Source organism: Podarcis muralis, chromosome 10, assembly GCF_964188315.1.
Source record: "Podarcis muralis chromosome 10, rPodMur119.hap1.1, whole genome shotgun sequence".
Lineage (NCBI taxonomy): Eukaryota > Metazoa > Chordata > Lepidosauria > Squamata > Lacertidae > Podarcis > Podarcis muralis.
In genome coordinates, this window is record NC_135664.1 from 77,571,396 (window position 1) to 77,591,578 (window position 20,183).

General features: G+C 58.0%; 1 protein-coding gene across 7 annotated transcripts in view; it reads left to right on the top strand.

The window, feature by feature from the left end:
• The window catches only part of PPP6R2 (protein phosphatase 6 regulatory subunit 2), a 39,705-nt gene extending 25,404 nt beyond the window's left edge, over positions 1–14,301 (top strand). For 5 of the 7 annotated variants that reach the window (XM_028747215.2, XM_028747216.2, XM_028747218.2 and 2 more), the window contains 6 exons: positions 713–875; positions 1,637–1,776; positions 2,637–2,847; positions 5,177–5,200; positions 9,685–9,864; positions 10,336–14,301. In XM_028747215.2, the coding sequence (XP_028603048.2) occupies positions 713–875; positions 1,637–1,776; positions 2,637–2,847; positions 5,177–5,200; positions 9,685–9,864; positions 10,336–10,387 (770 nt within the window). In that variant the 3' untranslated portion in view covers positions 10,388–14,301. The remainder of the gene's footprint in view (positions 1–712; positions 876–1,636; positions 1,777–2,636; positions 2,848–5,176; positions 5,201–9,684; positions 9,865–10,335) is intronic. The other 2 variants (XM_028747220.2, XM_028747219.2) reach the window with 2 other exon arrangements.
• Positions 14,302–20,183: the final 5,882 nt, after the last annotated feature.

Below are 20,183 nucleotides of genomic sequence, written 5' to 3' on the forward strand. Positions count from 1 at the left end.
GTAGTAAACAGTAGCAATTACTTCATTTGATAGCCAGGAATAAAAAGGCAGAAATCCTCACTAAAGCCTAGTAAAAACAAGGGTCAGGGGGCGCCCAACTGAGCAGGGTGGTCTTCATTTGGGGACAGAAGCACCCCACGGTCGGTGCCCACCTGATCTCCGCAGAGAGAGCATCCCACGGGGTGAGTGCCAGAGAAGGCCCTTTCCCCCTCCCCACTAGAGGGAGCTCTCTAGCAGTCAAAAGGGTCCCATCCCCAGCCTGCCCTGACCTGGGCGCTCCCCTGGCTAACCTGCTTCTGGGCAGTTCAGGGCTTTGCACACCAAGATGGGCGCTTTGAGTTTGGCTGGGCAGATAGGGCATCTTCCTTGGCCACAGGGTTTGCGGGCGTCCGAAGCCCCCCTGAGTACCCAAGCTGCAGCTTCCAAGACCACCCTGAGGACAGTTTGGCCTCGTGGAATGTGTGACAGTCGCACAGCCATTCAGCAGGTGGTTGCCCTTGTAAATTGGATAATACGAGCCCTGGCCTTCTCCCCCGTCCCATGGCAATGGCCGTGGCTGCTCCTTGTCTGAATGCAGCTGCTGAGTCCCCCCATGTGGTTGTGATCTCCCCTCTCTGGCGGCTGAGCCAGGCTCCTCCGGGCAGTTGCCGGCCTGTAGCCACCTGGTGAAGGCTGGACTCAGAGGAACTGCTGACTGATTGCATCCCTGCAGGGTCTGGGTGGACGACTGCCTTTGAGCCGGTGAACGCCAAGGCCCCGCCAGCGTGTGTGGCCATGGATGTCGGATCCAGCGTGTGGGACTCTGCCACCCCAGACACAAAGACCCCGGAAGAGAGAGGCTGGGCCAAGTTCACAGACTTCCAGCCCTTTTGCTGGTGAGTGAGCCGCAGCCGTCCTCTGGGACACAGATGAGCATGCGGAGCGGAGAATGGAAAACGTGCCTGATCAGGTCAAAGGTCTGTCTCCTCCAGAGCTTGGCCTCTGTCCACAGTTGCCCCCCCTTCCTTCCTTCCTTCCTTCCTTCCTTCCTTCCTTCCTTCCTTCCTTCTGGCCCTGGCCCGCCCTCACTTCCTGCTGGTACCCCCCACCCGGGCTTTAGGCAAGATCAAGGGTCGGCAAAATTTTCCAGCAGTGGGCCTGTCCACTGTTCCTCAGACCTTGTGGCGGGCTGGAGAAGTGGCACCGGGGGGGGGGGGACTGGAAGAAGAGGCGGAGGGGGCAAGTACTCCTCCTCCCCAGCCCCAGCCGCTGCCCTTACCTTCCCAGGGGCTGCTTCTGCTTCTCGTGGGCAGGCAGAGCAAGCTCGTCCGCTCCGCTCTCTGTCCTACAGGAGCACCAGGGTGGTGACGGGAGGAAGAGGCGGCAGTGGCTCTGCCAATCAAACGCTGCGCCTGGTTTACCTCAGTGAGGCGTGGGGACATCTCTGCCAATCAAATGCCACTGGGGTAAACCAGGTGCAGGATTTGAGTGGCAGAGCTGCCGCCACTTGGCCTCTCCCGTCACTATCGCCAAAAGTCTCAGCTTAGTGGCAGCTTCCGGCTTCGCGTTGCGGGCCGGATTTCAGACCCAGGTGGGCCTGATCCGGCCTGGGGGCCTTAGTTTGCTGACCCCTTAGCAAGATCCTCTCGCACTGCAGCCCCGGTTCCAGCGCGAGAAACACCCCCCTTCAGCGCCTTTTCCCTTCCAGCTCGGAGGCCGGCCCCAGGTGCAGTTCCCCCGTGGACACGGAGAGCAGTGATTTGGAAGGGAAGCCCAAGCAAAGCCAGGACAAGAACGGTGAGTGCTTCCTTCCCCACTACCACCCCCACGTGGAAGGGGGCCAACAGTGGGCAGTTAGCCCCTTTTCTCCCCCCTCACACTCAACCACACTCCTGGAAGCCTTGCGCTCGCTCCCCCTTTCTTGGGGGAGGAGGAGGCTGTGTCAGGGCATTGCCTGGAGCTGGGGGGGGGCAACCGGTGGGGCTCATCTCCTGCGAGGGGGGGGGGCGTTTGAGGCTGTGAGGGCAGCTCCCAGCCCTTTCCCCTGTGGGTGAGTGACCAGGGGAGGGTGCCTGGCCGTTTCTCCGGCCTGCCCCTGTCCTTCCTCCCCATATCAAGAGGGGCACTTCACCCAGTCCAGCCAGCTGGTCCCTCAGGACATCACCCCCGTTTTTAAGATTGGGGTGTCCTGGGAGGCAGCAGAAAGCAGCAGCTCCCAGGCCGGATGGCAGAAGGCTTAGAGGGGCTTTGGGAGCAGAGGTTTCTCACAGGGTTGAAAGAATAACGAAGGAAGGAGAGATCAGACTCGAGCCCAAGCCAACAGTTCCTTGGGTTGCTTTGGGGGGCAGAGAGCCAGCCCCAGCCCTGCCCCTGTGAGGTGCAGCTTCCTCTCCAGAGCAGGGGCCAGAGTGCCCTCCATGGAGATGGCATTGCTGCAGTGCTGCTGGTCCTTCAGTCATCTGCAGAAATTTGAAGGCTTCCCAGCATGTCAGAGGGTGGGCCTCATCCTGGCAGAGCCTGGGCTTCTGCCGCTCAGAGTCCAGGCGTTCCCCTTCCACCAGAGTCTGTGCCTCGGAGGTCCTGCTGCCGCGCGGCTTCTTTCTTGCGCCCCAGGAGAGCCCTGCCGGGTGGGCCTCACACGCTCTCTCCCCCTCCAGTCAGCGCTGCCTCTCCTTGCGTGTGGAACGTCTGCGTGGCACGGAAAGCGCCTCTGGTGGCCTCGGACAGCAGCTCCTCTGGCGGCTCGGACAGCGAGGAAGAGGATGAGAAGGCGGCGGGTGTTGTCACGGAAACCATCAGCACGGGCTCAGGCCAGGAGACCATCAAGCTGACCATGGATGCCAAGAACGAGAAGGCGCTCTTTTCCAGGTGTGAGGGGGAAGCGGAGCAAAGGCCAGCGGGGTGTGTGTGTGTGTGTGTGTGTGTGTGTGTGTGTGAAGGCCAGCCGGCTCTCTGGTTGCAGGTCTCGGGCAGGCAGTGGGCCGTCAGGGAGCGCCCACCTCCAGCAGCTTGGGTGGGCCCTGCTGGTGCTGCTGTGCAGAGACCCCCAGGTGGGCAGCCTCTTTCCGGAGGGGATGTGAGACCCAGCAGGGGCTGGAAAAGTCTTGTGGTGCTGGAGAGGCTGTGATGCGTCGCTTCCGCCCTTTCTCCCCAAAGGCAGTGCGCAGCCCGCGCCACCAAGCAGCTCTCTGGGCTGCAGGAGCCTCAGAGCAGTTGATGCTGTGCTGGTCCAGAGAGAAGGCGTGGAAAAGCCTCCCCTGCAAGAGCCCCCCCAAGAATAGCTCCCCTTCCCTGACGAAAGGCCTCTGGGACTCCTCTGACTCCCGCTCAGTTTCCCAGAAGCTCCTCAGAGGCTTCCCAGGTGGGCCGTTCCTGCCGTGAGGGGAAGCTGCGCAGCCAGGGGAGAGAAACCACAAATGGAGGCTTGTCTGATAATAACACAGAGTTCTCGTGGCCTGAGATTTTGTGGAGAAAAGTGCACTTTGTCAGTGCTGCCTTCAACACTATTTATACAGAAAGGAAATGGGAACACATGGCAGCAAAAAGGACGAAGTAGGGGCTGCTTACAGCTTAAGATCAGAAAAATGATCGTGTCAGGGCCGCTCCGTGCTGAAAGCTAAACTGGCATCCTCCGCCTGCTGCTCCTGTGTGGAAGGAAGGGCGCTGCCCCGTGGGCAAATGAGCCAGAGGCCAGCGTTGTCAGCTCTTGTGTGGTAGTGTTGCCTAGCCCCAACCCTGGGTGGACGAGGGGCAGAGTTGGCGTCTTGGTTTGTTGCCGGATCTGGCCCCTGCAGTTGTGGCTTGGCTCTTGCTGGTGAGGACGTGTCTGGGGGGGAGGTTTCCTGCAAGCAAGGTCAGCTCCAGGGCCCTAGGTGTGGGGCAGGGGCAGGTTTGGGGTTCAAATGCCTGGGAAAGGCTTGAGGTCATTGTTGACATGCTGGTTTTTGCTGCAGGCGAGGAAAAGTGGCATTTGCTCAGCTTCTCTGGGTGCCTCCCTGGGTGCCAGGCAGCTTCATTGAGTCTCCTTTGTTGTCATTCCTTTGGGCTGTGTTTGCCTCCCTTGTGGCCTGTGAGGAGCAAGAGGGCAGGTGGGGGGAGGCTTCTGAGGGGGCACGACACCTGTTTCTTACCTGTTAAATTTGCTGTCAATGTTTCCATTCTTTCTGATGCTGAAATTCCTACTGCTCTCGCAAAGGGGGGTTGTAGATGAGCAGAGGAGTAACGCCCAACTCTTGAGGTCCAGCTTTGCTGCGCCTTGCCAGGAACTGGGGCCGTGAGCAGTGGGGCTGGGGTCGGGGCGCAGGACCCTCCGCAGGGGCCACAAGGCCAGCAGGGGACTTGGCACAGTGTGCTAGGTGTTGCCTGAGCCCTTTTCCAGGCGGTTGGCACCAGCGCATGAAGGGCGTCTTGCCAACAGGTGAGATTGCCCCGCCCCCCAGTCCTGACCCAAGTGCCAGCCCTGCCCCCTTAGCTGACCCACAAAGGGGCCCCTGGTGAGTGGGGATGCAGGCCCAGAGAATGCCCTCTCAGTGGAGATGGGGAAGAGTCTCGCCATGTGCTGCCAGGCCAAAGGTGGAACCAGCCCCTCCTTCACAAGAGCCCCTTGTCGTGTTGAGATGGCGTGTGAAATGTGGGGAGGGTGTGTGTGTGTGTTTGATTCATTTCAGGTGGCCCCTCCCCACCTGGGGACCCTGAAGGGGGTCTGGGAGAGAGACTTCCGCTGTGGGGTTGGAGGGGGAAGGATCCTGCAGCCAGTCAGCAAATTTCTGTGGCAGCCCCCTCCCTCCCCCCCTTCTATGTCTGCAGGAGATTCTACCAGTTGCTTCCCTGATCCCTTCCAGCAGGCTTCACCCAGGTGGGGTTTGGGGGGGTCCATTCATGCAGTAGGACCTCCCCCTCTGGACTCCCTGCACCTGTTCTGGGACTCCTGCCGGTGGCTTTCCTGGTTGGGGGCTGTGTCAGCCCCTCCGCTTCCTCTTCAGGGGGTGCTTTTGAGGTCTGGGACTGGCTGGAGAAGTCATTCTGAGAGCCCTACTGGGGGGGGAAGGGGGGTTATGGGGCGGGCCAACTGAGTAAGCGAGGAGGGTGGGCTGGTTTTGCAGCCATTTTTATCTTTCTCCCTTTCTCTCTCTCTCTCTCTCTCTCTCTCTCTCTCTCTCTCTCTCTCTCTCTCTCTCTCTCTGTGGGTCTTGCTCAGAATAATAAGGCCTGGCGCTGGAGGGTATGTATCCTGGCCCCCACGGCAGGGTTCCAAACATCCACCGGACAATGCACTTCTCCTGTGCACCCAGCTAGCCAAGGGGGCTTTTCCCTCACAGGTGCCCCCCTCCCTCCCTGAGTTAGCAGCCTCTTCCACCTCTTCAGAAGTTCAATCTGCAAGGAGGAATTGCCCCTCTGAGAGGGAGAAGAGGCCTCTGCCCAGCCGCCCCAGGGACCCCCACCCCAGCTGCAGGGGCTGGAAGGGGGAGCCTCCAAGGTGTGGGTCCCCCAGGCAGGACCTGTCCCCCCTCCTCGGCAATGCTGGCTGGAAGCTGCCCTGTTGAGGGCGCTCTTTGCATAGGGAGTACATCACCCTGGAGAACAAGGCAACCTGGCAGCAGACAAATTAAAACCCCAACTTTTCAAAAATCCAAAAAGCAGCCTTTTTGTACCTGAGGTTGGAGTGGAAGGGGACCAGGCCTCCGGCTCAGCCAGCTTCTCCCTTGGTGGATGCAGGGAGCGTGTGAGATGGGCAGGATCCTGGGCCCGGCCCCCCAGCCCTGTAAGCCCCACAGCAAGGCTTCTCCCAGGAGCAGGCAGCGGCTCAGCGTGAGAGGAGCTTGCGGCTCTCCTGTGGCCGACGCACCTGACCCACCCCCCTCGGCCTTGGAGGAATCGCCCTGCAGAACGGGGACCCTGAAGGAGACTGATGTTTCTTGGTGTCACTCCAGGTCTTGGCTGCTGGACTCCTGGCTGTGTTTCTGGCTTGGAGGCTGGGCTGTTTCCTGCGCGTTCTGAGCAGCCCCTGCTCCCTCCCCTCTTTATACATCTCTGCCTGAACCCCCATTGCTGCTGCTGCTGCTGCTTTCCTTGGCTGTCAGACTGAGGAACTGAATCAGGAGGCAGGCAGGGGCTGCCCTGCTCTGTCTAGATGGCAGCGGAATTGCGCCAGTAATGGGCTGAAAGGCTCCATCGCTGGCCAAGGGGCTGCTCTGAGCCTCCCTCTCCCTCCGGAAGAAAGGTGTGGGGCCCCCCTTGCACCCCTCAAGGCCTCTGCTCAGCTGCACTGCACCCCTTTTTGAGCAGAAGCTTGCCAGGGCCCTTGGCTGGGGCAGCAGGGATCCTCTGGCAGGGAGGAGTGCAGGAGGGGGCCTGGCCGCTGGCCCCTCACAGCCTCCCCTTGGCTGCTGCAGGAAGTATTTGGCCCCAGCTTCTCCTTGGCCTGAGAGGAGTGGCGCTGCATTGTCCCTGTGGATGTTTAGGGCTCTCCTGGGGGGGCGCTGCTTTCCATGGCTGCTCCTCATGGACCCCGCATGGCTTGGGGCTTCCTCCTTTCCCCCACACCCAAGCATGCCCCCCCCCCGCATGACGCCAGGTGCCCCCCCCCACCTGTCTGCCCGCCCCAGCCCTGCCATTAACTGAGCCTGCTTGCCAGAGCACCTTCCGCAGATCCTTTGCCCACTAACCCAGCTGGGAGGCCTCCCTCTGCAAGACCTGGCGCTCCCAGCCCCACTGCAGTCTTCTTGAGCGGCTGGGCTCCGTTTCTCCTGCCACCCAGGAGCGGCTCCAGAGCCAGACGTGGCAGTGCAGAAGCTTCTCCATTGGGGTTTGGGAAAGCAGCTCTCCCTGGGGGCCTGTGTGGCTTGGCATGGCTGCTGTTTGCATCCAGGCTGTGTTCTCTGTGTGGCTTTTGGGGTGTGTGCCCAGGGACTGCCCCCCCCCGTCTCTGCTGGAGCCTGAGGCTGTGTGTGTTTGGCATCTAGTATGGCTGAGGTGTTGCGGAGGCAGCTCCTCTCCGCCTCTTCCCCAGGCAGATCAGTTTTTCCTGCTCCCCTTGCGGAGCGGGGATCCTTTACCTATTAATTTAGCAAGCAGCATCAGGAAGACTGCTCAGGCCAGGATGGGAGCAAACCTTTTCTCGCCTCCACCTCCTGCCCGACTTTGGCCTTGAGAGCTTCCAGGGCACCTGCCAGGGGAATGGCCTGTTGGCCGCTCTCTGGTGAGCTGTGGCCTCCCGACGGCAGCAGCAGCAGCAGCAGCAGCAGGAAGGCCATTTTGTTCCATCTTCCCTGAGGAAGGAGAGGCATCAGATGAAGCAGCTGCTCCTGTTGTCCTTCAGCTGGGCAGCGGCTGTGGCAAGCCGGAGGCAGCTAGAACGTCACACGGGCACCACTCAGAGCCACTCAGGAGTCTTTCTCTTGCCCGTGGGCCTGCGGGGTGGGAGGCCATTGCTGCTCCTCTGGGCTGCCCCATTGGGGGCCCTGCCAGGGCTTTCTCTCCCAGAGGTGAGCAGGGGGGAGGAAGCCTCTTGCTGCAGGAGGGAGTTTCCTTTGGTGGAAGAATTAGGTTCTGGTTTCCAGCCAAGGGGGTGATGCAGCAGGAGGGAAGGGAAAGCAAAACCTGGCCTCCTGGCACAGCATTGGCAGCAGGCGGGGCCTGGGAGGAGGTGGCTCCATTCTCCTCCTCAGGGCTGAATGGCATTTACTCCTCAAAGCATCACTTTCTTTGAAGAAGTCTTTACCACGTACATTTTTATTCTGATATATATATATATAGAGAGAGAGAGAGGTTTACCTAAAAACAATAGGTGGCATTCCGGCAGTGTTCAAAATTAGCCATGCCCCAGGCACATTTTACTCCTGGCCATTGGCCACTTGCGACCAAGTGAAGATGCCTGGGTGCCAGAATGGCGCCTGACGTTTCCACCGTCTAGGGATCCCTGGATCTGGACTGTTTTCACACACTAAGACCCCATCCTGTATAATTCTATCAGTTATATTTTATCTGCACAATCAGAATGAATGTCAGGAACCAAAAAGCCATATTGAAAAATACCACTTCTGAAGCATCTGGTACAAACATGACAGCTAGGCACCCCATTTTGGCGACTAACCCCGGTGTGAGGAGCCATTTGGCGCCCGACTTATATATCTGAGTTTCCAGCACTGTATTCGGGTAAGACCTGTTGAAATCAGTGAGACTGCCTTGGCTCTGTTCCTTGATTTCCGTGGGCCTTCTCTGAATGCCACCCGGCAGAAATGCTGAAACATTCAGGACGGTGTTCTGAAAACTAGAGCAAAGTGAGATACAAACAAAATACAAAAATAGCCCTCTCTCCCCATTAATCTGAGCCGTCTGCATCTCCTTGCAAGGCCCCCTGCTGCCTCTGCCTCTCCCATCTCCCCCTCAGGTGGGGCATCCCAGGGAGGTGGGTGCTGCCCCCCAGGAGCAGGAGGAAGAGGAGGCTGCCTGCCTTCTGCCTTGTCACCTGCTGCCCATCTGCTGCCCCCTTTGCCAGGGGCTCCCTTGGTGCAAGGCGGGAAGAAAGCCGCATAGGGCACAGCTTGGCAGGTGGAGAGCCCCCCCCCCCCCCCGTATGCCCTGCTGTGTTCTGACCTTCTGGCCCAGGCACTTTTTTGGGGGGGGGGACAACACAGGTCTCCTTGTGAGTTGGTGCAACGCAGGCAGGGGGGTGGGAATCAGTTCTGCCTTCCTTCTCAGTCCTGCCTGGGGGAGCAACTTCCACTGCTGCCAATCCTGGTGTGGTGCTAGGTGAAGGAAGCGGGGAGCTCGGGGGGCATCTGCTCCAGGACCCCCCCTCAAAAATAGCACTTCAAAGGCGATACCTCCCCCCCCCCCCGGAAGCTTTCCTCCTTGCTCTCTTCAGCCTTAAACTAGGGCAGGTTGAAGCAATCCTATCAGAATGGTGCTGCTGGGTCTCTGTGCTGGCGGCTGGGGGTCCTGCCCTGTTGTTCCTGGCTGGGGGTACGCAAGTGGGGGGCAGAGCTGCTGAGCATGTTGGGGGGCTGGTGGGGCAGAGCTCCTCATGAGTGCAGGATAGGGCAGCCCTGAGGTGGCAGCAGCTGCCCCAAGCACTGCTTTGCATCAAGGTTTTGACCAGGGGCTCAGAAAGTGGGAAGAGCCACCCAGAGTCAGGGGGTTGGGGGGGTTTCAAATGCCAGGAAGGGGGGCAGGGGGATCAGGATGGGCCAGAGCAGAGGAGAGGGTGGGATCCTGCCTTAGTGCGCTACTTCCAATCCCCAATGCCTCAGGAGGAGCCTCAGCTGGTGTTGAGCATCTCTGGCTTCCGTGGGAGGGCAGGCACGCCCCCCCCCCCTCCTGTGTGGAGACCCTGAGCGCCCTCAAAATCCCCCTTTCAGCCCAGGGCAGGCTTGCGTGTGGGGTCTGGACATGCCTTCTGTGGGGAGTAGGGTTGTGTGTCTGTGTGTGTGTGTGTGTGTGTGTGTGTGTGTGTGTGTGCGCGCAGTTCTACCTGATGGAGCCCTGATGAGTTTGGAACTCCAACCCTGCCTGGGACTGGGATTTGGGGGCCCCCTTTCAGGGCTTCTGTTCTGGCAGGCGGTTGGGCCTCTCCCCCCCCCCCTCGGGGAGCGGTGTTGCTGGGTGTTTGGCCCTTGGCGGCTGGTGCAGCGTCAGGGTCTGCTTCCTCCCAGGAGGGACCCCCTTGGGGGCTGTTTAATGTGAGCTTCCGTTCTCTCCCTACAGCGTGGGGGGCTCCCAGGTCGCGGACAAGCCGCCCAGCACCGTGGAGACTGGACCCCCCCAGCCCTTGAGCAGCAGCAGTAGCAGCAGCACTGCCGCCGCCAGCCTGCCGCCGGAGGGTCTCCTGCCGGGTTCTCCTGCCCCTGCTGCTGCTGGCACCACCCCAGAGGCCAAGAGAGACAGGTGAGGGGGGGTGCTGGCCGCTGTGCCGTCCAGGGTGGGGGGTGCTGTGGAGAGCCTGCCAGCCTGTTGTGTCAATTCTACATTCTCTACCAGATTAATCAACCGTTCAGATATTCCAGCTTCATGGGAGCTTTCTCAGCAGAGGCAGTGAGGCTGCCTGCCAGGCATTGCAGGGGGTGGAATGGATGACCCTCAGGGGTCCCTTCCAACTCTACAATCTTAGGATTCTGTGGGGAGAAGCTGCTCCCACCCCCCACAAGGTGCTCTGGCTGGGCAGATGAAGGGGGCCTGGTTCGAGTCCCTGCTGAGGCAGGCTGCCCCCCTCCTGGCCCTGGGCCCCACCTCCCTGGCGGGTGTCCAATCCAGCCAGGCCCTCCGGGGCAGAGTGCGTGCCCTGGGCATCCTTTGGCAAAGCTTCTCCGTGCCCAGGCAGCCAACCCCTCACGCCTCCCCCTCTCCCCCTCTCTGCAGGAAAGAGGAGCCGCTGCCGGGAGGAGAGCCCACCTTGAACGGTCCGGCCTGACAGACTGCCTGGGCTCAGGCGGTGGGGATGCAGCTGGCCCTCCTTCGGACAAGCTAACTTACTTTTGAATCACAAATGCTGCGTTGTCGAGAGGACTGGCGCTGGAGAGCCGAGGTGCCGCGTCGGGGTGGCCACCCTGTTCCGAGAGGAGGTCCTCCCTGGGCGGATGACATGTAGCATTGGCCAGGGGCCGCCCGGGTGTCCTGCCGCCTCCTCCTGCCCCACAGCACCCCTGGCGCACTCTCTGGGGAGGGCGTCCTGCCCCCCCCCTTGTCTTCTTGCTTCCAGGATCCAGCTTCTCTTCTGGAGGGCAAACGCTGCTCCGCAGACTCTGGCCTGGCAGGGCTGGTGCTGGACGGCCTGGGACAGCCTTTTGTATAGCAATAATGCCTTACCGGAAGCGCTGGCTGGCGAGAGGAGGCAGGAGGGTCCGGAGGCAGCGGCCGGAAGGCAGCGTCGTCTTGCCACACTGTTTTTCTTACTGTTTCAGGGAAGGAGGCCCTGGGAACCTCTGCTCGGCCTTGTCCGCTCTCCTTCCGGAGGCGCCACACCAGCCCCTGGGATTGGGGCCGCTGGCGCTGGGCTCCGAGGGAGGGAGCAGCCTCCCCACAGAAGGAACTGGGGCTGGGCATCTCCGGAGGGTCAGACAGGCTCCTGGAAGAGGGTCGGTTTCCCGGGATGGGCTCCGCTCTGACTTGGTTTTGTTTTGTAATGTTCTTAATGGATGCAGGAATTGCAACACTTTGCACTTTGAATCTTGCCAGCTTTGGAGGTTGGAGGCGGCAGCTCCCCTCTGGCTGGGCTCCTGTGGCTGCTGCCGAGGGGAGAGAGAGGCTTGGCCCAATGGCTGCTCTTGCCCGGGGGGGGGGGGGTTCTTCCTCCTCCCAGCCATGGCAGAAGCTGGCGCCTGGCTGTGCCCTGGGAGGGGACTTAGGAACCGCCTTCAGCCAAGGGGCAGCTGGGGGGGGGGGCAGCCACTCTCCATATATCTTCAGTGGCCGCTTGCTGGTTGCCAGCAACAGCTGAGCTGGAAATTCAGGCACTGGGGAGTCCCTGGGACTGACGAGAGCAGCTTCTAGGCTGATTTAAAGGTCTGGCTCTGCCGTCGTTCGGGTGGATCTCTCCCCTCAAAAGAAACCCCAAGAAACCACCACCAATTTCCTTTTGGAAATACTCTCTGTAAAATGTTGGACTGTGACGCTCCCTTGTTCTGCACATTGTTAAATATTCTTATTGCGGCCAAGGGCGGCTTCCTCCTGCTTCTTCAGCCGCTCTAATTGGGGCTTCTGTGACGTCAGGGCACCTGGGCCATCATCTCCTGGGGGGAAAGAGTTGTGGGAGGGGGCACCTCCCCTCCCCATGTAGCTCAGCCTTTCCATCTGGGGGTCAATCAAATGCTGTTGGATTCCCTTTCTCTAAAAACCAGGCTGTGGCTACATGGGAAATCCTGGGAGGTGTCCTGGTCTCCTCTTCTCAAAAAGGATTGAGGAATAGGTATTGTAAATGGGGCCCCAAACCGAGTCTTTTGGGGGGGGGTCTGCCCCTGAAGAGGGAGGCGATTCCATCTAGCAATTGTGGCCAAGCCCAGATTAGCAAGAGGCCTCTGTGCCTTTGCTGCTGCCCCTGCTGCTGCCTTTAGAGGAGAATGGGGGGGGGGGGGGTCTAGCGCCCCACCAGGAGTCAGCATGGCCAGTGCTCATCCAGGGGGTCAGCTGTGGCCCAGCACAGACTCCCTGCCTGCAGGGAGGGCTTCAACCGGGGGGGGGGCTGCTGCTCAGAAGACGTGACTGGAGGCCATTATTCTGGCCTTTTAGTGGGTGCAGCTTCTCTGGAGTCTGGGGACTGACTCCCCCCCCCCCTTTGCTCTTGGGCTGCTTTGCTTTTTGCTGCTGCCCCCACCTTCCTTGTGGAATGAGGGCTACAGGGAGGGACAGGGTTGGGTTCTGCCCCCCTCCCCCTAGATCCGGGCGGCCCAACTCTTCATCCCAAGGGGGCCACAAGAGTACTTCAACGTGGAACCTGTGGGCCGCACACTGCCTTGTCGCTTGCGGTGGGGGAAGCGAGGCCAAAATTTGAGGGGGGGGGCCAATCACTTTTGCTGCCTTCCCAATTCCAGCTGAGCCAGGCAACAGGCTTTGGGGAGGAGGCATGAGGCTCTGGCAGGGTCCTAGTGCGCTCCCCCCTCCCTCCCAAAGCAGAGAACGCACTAAGGAGGCTTGGGGGGGAGGGCGAGGACTCTAGGACCCTGTCAGAGCCCCATGCTGCTTTCCCAAAGCCCATCACCTCACTTACCTGGCTTTGGGAAGGCGCATGAGGGCCACCAAAACAGGCCTTGAGGGCCACATGCCTTGGACCATCCTGCCCTCTCGTGTGCCAGGTTTGGGGCTGAAAAGTCAAGCTGAGCAAAGTTTCCCCTGCGAGGGAGACTTTGGGAAGGGGTCTCCTGAGCCAGGCATGGGCCCCTGTGGCATCTCCCTTGCCAGTCCGAGGGCCTCCTGCCCAAAGCACCCTCTGCCAGCAAGGGATGGGGCGTTTGAGCCCCGGGGTGTTGGTGCGGTGGGGCGGCAGCACCCAGCCTGGTTCTAGTAGCTTTGCCTGGCGGTTGATTGGAGAGCAGCAAGGCCAGAGGTCAAGGCTGGTCCCTGGGCCTTGCTCTCCCCATTGAGATGCACCTGTAGGGCTCACAGAACAAGGCATCCCTCAGCACCTGTGCAGCCAGGGGATGGGGGGGGGGATGTAGAGTGGCAGGGGCCACGCTGGCCTGGGAGGAGCCGGCTGGCCCCTGAACGCTCCCCTCCCACAGGGCAGCCCATTTTCTTCCTCCATTTATAGTGCCCCCCCCTCACACAGCAAGGCCAGGGCTGTAAAGAGTCACATGCCTTTTGCCCAGCACTGAATAGTTGTGGCGTCCAGCATGTTCCAAATGTCCTTTGAGCAGAAACTCACATGGTGGATTGAAGCTGGAGAAGGAGGTGGGCAGAGGCAGTAAGAAAGAGACACTCAGAGCATGAGCAGAGAGCCAGACCAAGGCACACCCATCATCAGTGGTCGGCTTGGTGGCGGCGGGGAATCTCTCTCATCTTAAGTTCTGGACGTGACTTCAGTTTGCAGTTGCAGCAGCAAGCAGTTGCCTGGTAGGTTGACAGCTTCCTGAGTTGGAAGGGACCCACAGGGGTCATGTAGTCCAGCCCCCCACAATGCAGGAATCACAGCTAAAGCATCTGACAGGCGGCCACCCAAACTCTGCTTTCAAACCTCCAAGGAAGGACAGCTGGGGGGGACTTCTGCTGTTTTCCCTGCGCATGAACTGCCTTGCCGTGAACCCCATGGAAGGTCAGGCTTCCCCCCTGAGGATTGGCGGCATCTCCGAGCCCAGCTGCCTGGGGGCAGCAGAAGGGTCTTGCTCCGAGACCTTTTCTCCTGGGCAGGAAATCCTGTTGGTGTTTGTTCTGCCTTCCCTGCCCATCTGCTCTCTTGAGCTCCCTGTGGCTTCTTCCACTCTGTGTTTACTTCCACTCTGTGACCTCCTTTGCCCACAGCCCTGCTCTGGAGGGGGGGCTCGTTGTCTTCAAGGGCACAGGCATCAGGCTGGGAGGAGTCGGCCCATCTTCCTGCACCCAGCCCGCCTCGCAAGGTGAGCGGTGGGCAGCCCGGCTCTGCCTGGAGGTCTGGGCAGGGGGCGACGGGGGGGGGGTGCAGGGCCTGGGCTGCTTAGGGGGGAGAGCTTAGAATCACGGCTGCTGAGCGAGACAACCCACCACCTCCTCCGCCCTGTAGCCATGGCCACTTCCTCAACTGCCAAATTTAAACCCACCTTTTCAAGGTCCTAATCCACAGATTTGCAGCTGGAGCTATTACGACAGGATCTGTTGCAACTTTTTACAAAAGCAGTCTATAAAACGAAATGAAATGTCTTCTGCCTGAAGTCTTCTTTCTTCGCTGTCCTGTTTATTGTTCCGCCAGTTCAAGCTTTGGGGTCTGCCGGCCTTGGCTGCAGCGGCTCAGCCAAGGCGATGTCTCTGGAGGGTCTTTCACCCCAGCTCAGCCGGAACTGCTTGGTCCATCTTGCCTCTCTGCTGGAAGAGAGGGGGGTGGGGACATTGCAGCCCCTCAGGGAAACCGTGCCGCCCCTCCCTCCCTCCCTTGTGGATTTAGTCCCCACTTGGAGAGTGGAAACAGAAGCAGAATGAACATTTCATGGAAAACGGCCAGCCCACATGCCAGCCTCCGACTCCCCCTCTAATCTCCATCCAGGGTCGCACTCCCAGGGCTTGCTTTGCCCTTCCCACCCCCACCCCCCCAGTGTTGTGCCACTTCACCAGCTGGCTTCCTCGGTGTTTGGTGCCCCGTGGTTGGAGGGCAAAGAAGGCCGCTCCCCCCCCCCATGTCCACTCCGGCAGGGCAAAGTTTTCTGAGAGGAAGCCTCCAGCCGAGCAGAAAAGCTCCCCAGAGGATGCGGAAAGGATTTTTTTGAGGAGTAAGTATCACTTTCAAATTTAAAACAATTATTTGTATCAGAAGCTAGGGAGACCATGTGGCTGTCCCCCTTTTTTGTCAGGAGCAGCCTTTGCGGCAATGTCCTGCCCTTTGGTCTTGACGCAGCAATTGCCTGAGGCCGCAGAATCCCTCAGGTTGGCTGTGGGTCTCTGAGATGCCTTGCTGGAAGGCAGGAGAGAGGAGTATTGGTGTGTTTTGTTTTAAGTATAGCCCGTTTTTTACCATGTAGGTCTGAAAGTTGGTGTTTGTCTCAGGAGGCAATGGAGGAGGGCCTTTGGAGGTGAAGTCAAACCTGGAGGGTAGCAGCACCTGCTGTGGCTGGAGAGACCGACTTGGGAGAGATGTTTAGTTGCAGCTGGGGCAGATGAAGGCGGCCGCTTGTGCTGCACATGGGCATTTCTTGTCTCTGCACTTGTCCCAAAGTCTGGAAGTGGCATAAAAGGTACAGGTACCCCTGCCCGTACGGGCCAGTCTTGACAGACTCTGGGGTTGTGCGCCCATCTCACTCTAGAGGCCGGGCGCCAGCGCTGTCCGGAGACACTTCCGGGTCACGTGGCCAGCGTGACATCGCTGCTCTGGCGAGCCAGAGCCGCACACGGAAACGCCGTTTACCTTCCCGCTAGTAAGCGGTCCCTATTTATCTACTTGCACCCGGGAGTGCTTTCGAACTGCTAGGTTGGCAGGCGCTGGGACCGAACGATGGGAGCGCACCCCGCCGCGGGGATTCGAACCGCCGACCTTTCAATCGGCAAGCCCTAGGCACTGAGGCTTTTACCCACAGCGCCACCCGCGTCCCTCTGGAAGTGGCATACAAATATATAAAACACAAGCAATTTTTTGGGAGGAAGGCCGCCTTGATAGTGGCAGCTGCCCTGTGGAACACCCTCCAGTCAGGTGTTGGGGAAAGAAACAACTCTACAGCTTGTAAAAGACGGCTGAAGGCAGCCCTAGATGGGGAAGTTTTTAATGTCTCATTGTGTTGGAAGCTGCCCAGAGTGACTAGGTACAAATATTGTTATTACCCTGTGCTAAGTTAAGCGCTTTACAAAGGAAGGCTTAACCATGACAGTCAAGCCAGCTGGGCAATTTGCAGCTGCTGGTGTTCTGGGGCCGGTCGAGGCTGCGCTCTTGGCCCTGGAGGCACCCCAGCACGCCGCTGGGACCACCGAGGCTCCCCGGACCCTCCAGCCGTTTGGGGTCAAGGGAGGCGAGGAGCCGGGGGTGCAGCGGAGTCAGGCAAGCTGCAAGCGCTGTGTCTTCTCCTGCCAGGCAGTTTTTACAGCAGGACAGGGACAGGAAGGGTGGACAAGGTGCCCTTGATGACCCTTGAGGGCCCCTTGGGCTGCCTGACGTGGGCCATCCGGGGCCAGGGAGGCAGCTGACAAGGAAGTCTTGTCTCCCCCCCCCCCAGCTCAGGGGGCAAAGCGGAGTGCGGCACCTGGGCTTTCTCCCCAAAGGGGGGCACCATGGCGAGGTGTCCTAGTGCTGGTCTCTTTCCAGGAGCCCCAAGGGCCCCAAGGGCCCCATCTGAGACACAAAAATCGCGGGTTGCTTTAGTAACTGGCCCTTCCTCGAGGGACCTTCATGGCCCTGCTAGGTTCCTCCGTCAAGAGTGGAAAAGAAAAGAGAAGGCAATCGGGCATATAAAAAGACAAGGCAGGTTCTTACGTCTCTGGTCATTTTTTAAGCAAAGAAAGGAGAAACATACACCCCCCCCCCCAAAAAAACAAAAAGTGTTCTGCTTTTTTAAGTTTTATATTTCCTGTGCAGCAGTAATAAATCACACTCCACAAATGTCAGTAGATCGTATACAAACATCAGTGATGCACCACAAAATTAGGAGTGATAGGTTAAGCAACATTTTATCAATCGAGGCATCCTGTGAAAAACAGGCCTCACACATTTTGAACAAGATTTAGATCACCTGCTGGGAGTCTGAGGGTCCTGATCCTGCCTCTCCCCCCCCCCCCCCAGGCCTAGGACAGGGCCTGACAGACTACAAATGGACTGCTCTTGCCCAGCAGAGAGTACTGTTTACATTCTTTCAAGCTGCTTTTAATGCTTTTTGTTTTCTTATTAACTCTTTTTATGTGTTTTATTTCTGGGGAGGGGGGTATTTGGCTGTTTCTGTTTATATTTTATGTATTTTGTGTTTTTATATTGTGATTTTATCTTGTGAACTGCCCTGAGACCTGTGGGTATAGAGCGGTATATAAATAAAATTAAATAAATTTGGCAAAATGACACTTCCAGTGATTAACACATTTAACACATTCTATTCATTGGAGCATCTGGGCCAACGTAACAAGATAGCTCATCAATCACGCTTACTGAGACCCCTTGTTTTAGAGAAACCCTGCCTTACCTGGACGGATTATTGCCTATGCGGCATCACGCTCCAGGGAGATGGTAGCCATGGTTTTCAGCCGTTCCTGACATTTGGCCGCTGTTGCATGCTGACAGCTTCTTGGAGCCACCGATGAGCTGAGTGCAAGCGGGGGGGGGGGGGGGGCATTGGTAGACAAACTACCCTGGAGGAGCACAACATCTATGCTGGCTTGATCATGCCCACAGAATGGAGGCTAGCAGGATCCCCAAGGACATGCTCTAAGGGGAACTGCCTTCCAGCACCAGGCCCATTAGCAGACCACCTCTGCAACAAAAAGATGTCTGCAAACGTGATATGAAGGCTGGCAACATCAACCCCACCATGTGAGAATCCCTTGCAGGCGGGCACAGCGCCTGGAGACAGGCAGGCAGGTCGTGAGTCCATAGCAGTGACTAGAGGATGAATGACCCCTGGGAGGAGCAGAGAAGAAATGCCACGGTGCGGGGGGCCTTCCTCTGCCCCAGCTGCAGCTAAACCAGCCTCTCCCACATCAGTCTCTACAGCCACAGCAGGTGCTGCCACCGCCCAACAATTTGACTTCACTCACAAAGGTGCATTCCTCTATTTTCCCAAGACAGATGCCAACAAAGTTTCCCAGAATCCCAATGGATATGGGTGATTATTGTAATTAATCATAATAAAGCATTAAAAAACCATTTTATAGAGTATTTTATTTATAAATATACAATTTTCTTAAGAGTCAATTTATCACTTATGAGTGTAAGAGGAAGTCTCCATACCCTGCTGTGTAAGTTGCTACATTTTGACCGTTGACAGCTTCATTCAGGAACTAGTGCATTTGCCTGCTTTGCTCTCTCTGGCCACTGGAGGGACTGGCACAACTTTGACAGCAGAGCTTTTGACAGCTTGACTGGCATTTGCAGAATGCAAGTCTCTACTGAAAGGGTCCTTTGCAGAGAGCTATGGATGCCTTTATGGCGTGTTGTGCTTATGATAGGACACTTGTGAAACATGCGCAGCAGCCTCCCCTCCTCCTCGGCCATGTCTGCCTCCAGACCCAGAAGGGGCCATGGCTGGAGGCACCAAGGGAAATGAGGGGCACGTGCCCAGCCGGGCTTGATCCAAGCGTCTCCCAACCCCCCAAAACATCCTTTAGGCACTTGCTTCTTTTTCTGCCTTCCTTTTGCTGCTGCATCTGTGAATGGAGCTGTTTGAGAGAGGCAGGACCTGTGATTCGATGTTTGTGTTCAAATGTGAGTCACGTCCACTCCAGCATCTCACAAATCCCATCCAGGACACCCACCTTTTCTCACAGGAAGGCTCAGTGCCTGAGCACCCACATCACCAGATGCTGCCGAATTGGGCTCAGTTCCAGGTGGAGGGGCGCCATAAGGTGGTAGCCAAGCCCCTCCTTTGCACACAGAGGGTTCCCCCAGCTCAGTCCCCAGGAGCCTCTCCCTCTGCCTGTGAGAAGGCAGCAATGGAAAGGCCCACCTCTTCCCCAGGACCCCCCTCCCCCAGCCACTGCCAGCAGAGTGGACAATACTGAATCACATGTTTAGCCTGAAGAGAGCAAGAGATGAGAGCAATCTCCGTATTAGTGGGAGGAGTCAATGGAAGATGGAGGAAGCGCCAGAGGGAAGATCAGAAACGAAGGATTCAGGTGACAAGAAAGGAGATTCTGGTAAAACAACAGGAAGAACTTATTTATATCCTATGTTCTTATCCTGACAAGGACTCAGTGGCTGTGGTAACAAAAGTGCAAACATGTGTTTGTGTATTAAATTTTGTTTAATACATATTTTAAATCTATTAATTGTATATTTACTTGTATAGATTCAATTAAATATATTATTTGTGCAGTTTAACTATATTGCAAACACTTTTAATTTATGATATGGAAATTTAATTCCATCATGTGGCCCATGGGGTCAGTGTCCAGGTACCCTTGCAGTCCACTTGGTCTGAGAAGTTGGACCACCCTGGTCTATGTTATTCAGGGCTTTGGACACTGCAAGAACTTGACCCGCTAGCAGATGAGAAGCCAGTGCCGGTCTCAGGTTGGTGGCGTTCTCCTCACTGAGCAGCCACAGCATTCTGCACCAGCTAAAGCATCTGGGTCAGGGCCAAGGGCAGCCCCATGCAGAGCATGCAGCAGTAATCCAGTCCTGAGGTTAACAGCGCATGAACTATAGTGGTCAACTGTTATGAAGGAATGGCTGATAAAAAGCACACCTTGCCATAGAGGCCACCTAAGTCTCCCATGACAATGAGTCAAGGACATAGCTGCTCCTTCAGGGCAGCCAACTGGCCTGTCTCCCGCATCCCAGCACCCCCCAACCACAGTCCCACAAGCCTCTGTCCGCCAAGGCTTCAGTCTCAGCTGACCGGCTCTCATCCAGTCCAACTGTGCATCCAGGAACTGGTCCTGGTCTTTCCCAGCCTTTACTAAATCAGATGTAATGGGGAAACAGAGCTGGGCAGCACCAGCACAGAGGACCCCTTCCCCCCAAACACCTTACAGCTTCATCTAGGCAAGAGGTTCCCTCTGAAAGCCTCCGAGAGAGGGAGCAGGTGAGGCAGGGTGGCCCTGGCGCCTCTTTCCTGCTAAAGGTCCTCCATCAGGCAATGCTGGCCAACTCAGTCCCCAAACCAGCTCTGACACCAGATGGAAATGAATTGAGATAATCCATCTGCTCCAGAAACGCCTGAGGTTGCTCCACCGCCTTAATCCAAACATGGAGTGTTGGCAACTGCGTCAGGGTTGGCAGCTTAAGGAGAAGCTCCAGCTTCTTTCAAGATAGCAGGCAGCCCCCCGCCCTGCCAAGGAGCGTTGATGCCGCCCTGAACGCAACCAGTCGTCCCCCCCCCCCGCCGCCCCAGCCGGCTTTCCTCTGCAAGGACAAGCCTCCTGCTTCAAGTGCTGCATGAGACGCGCAACAATCAACA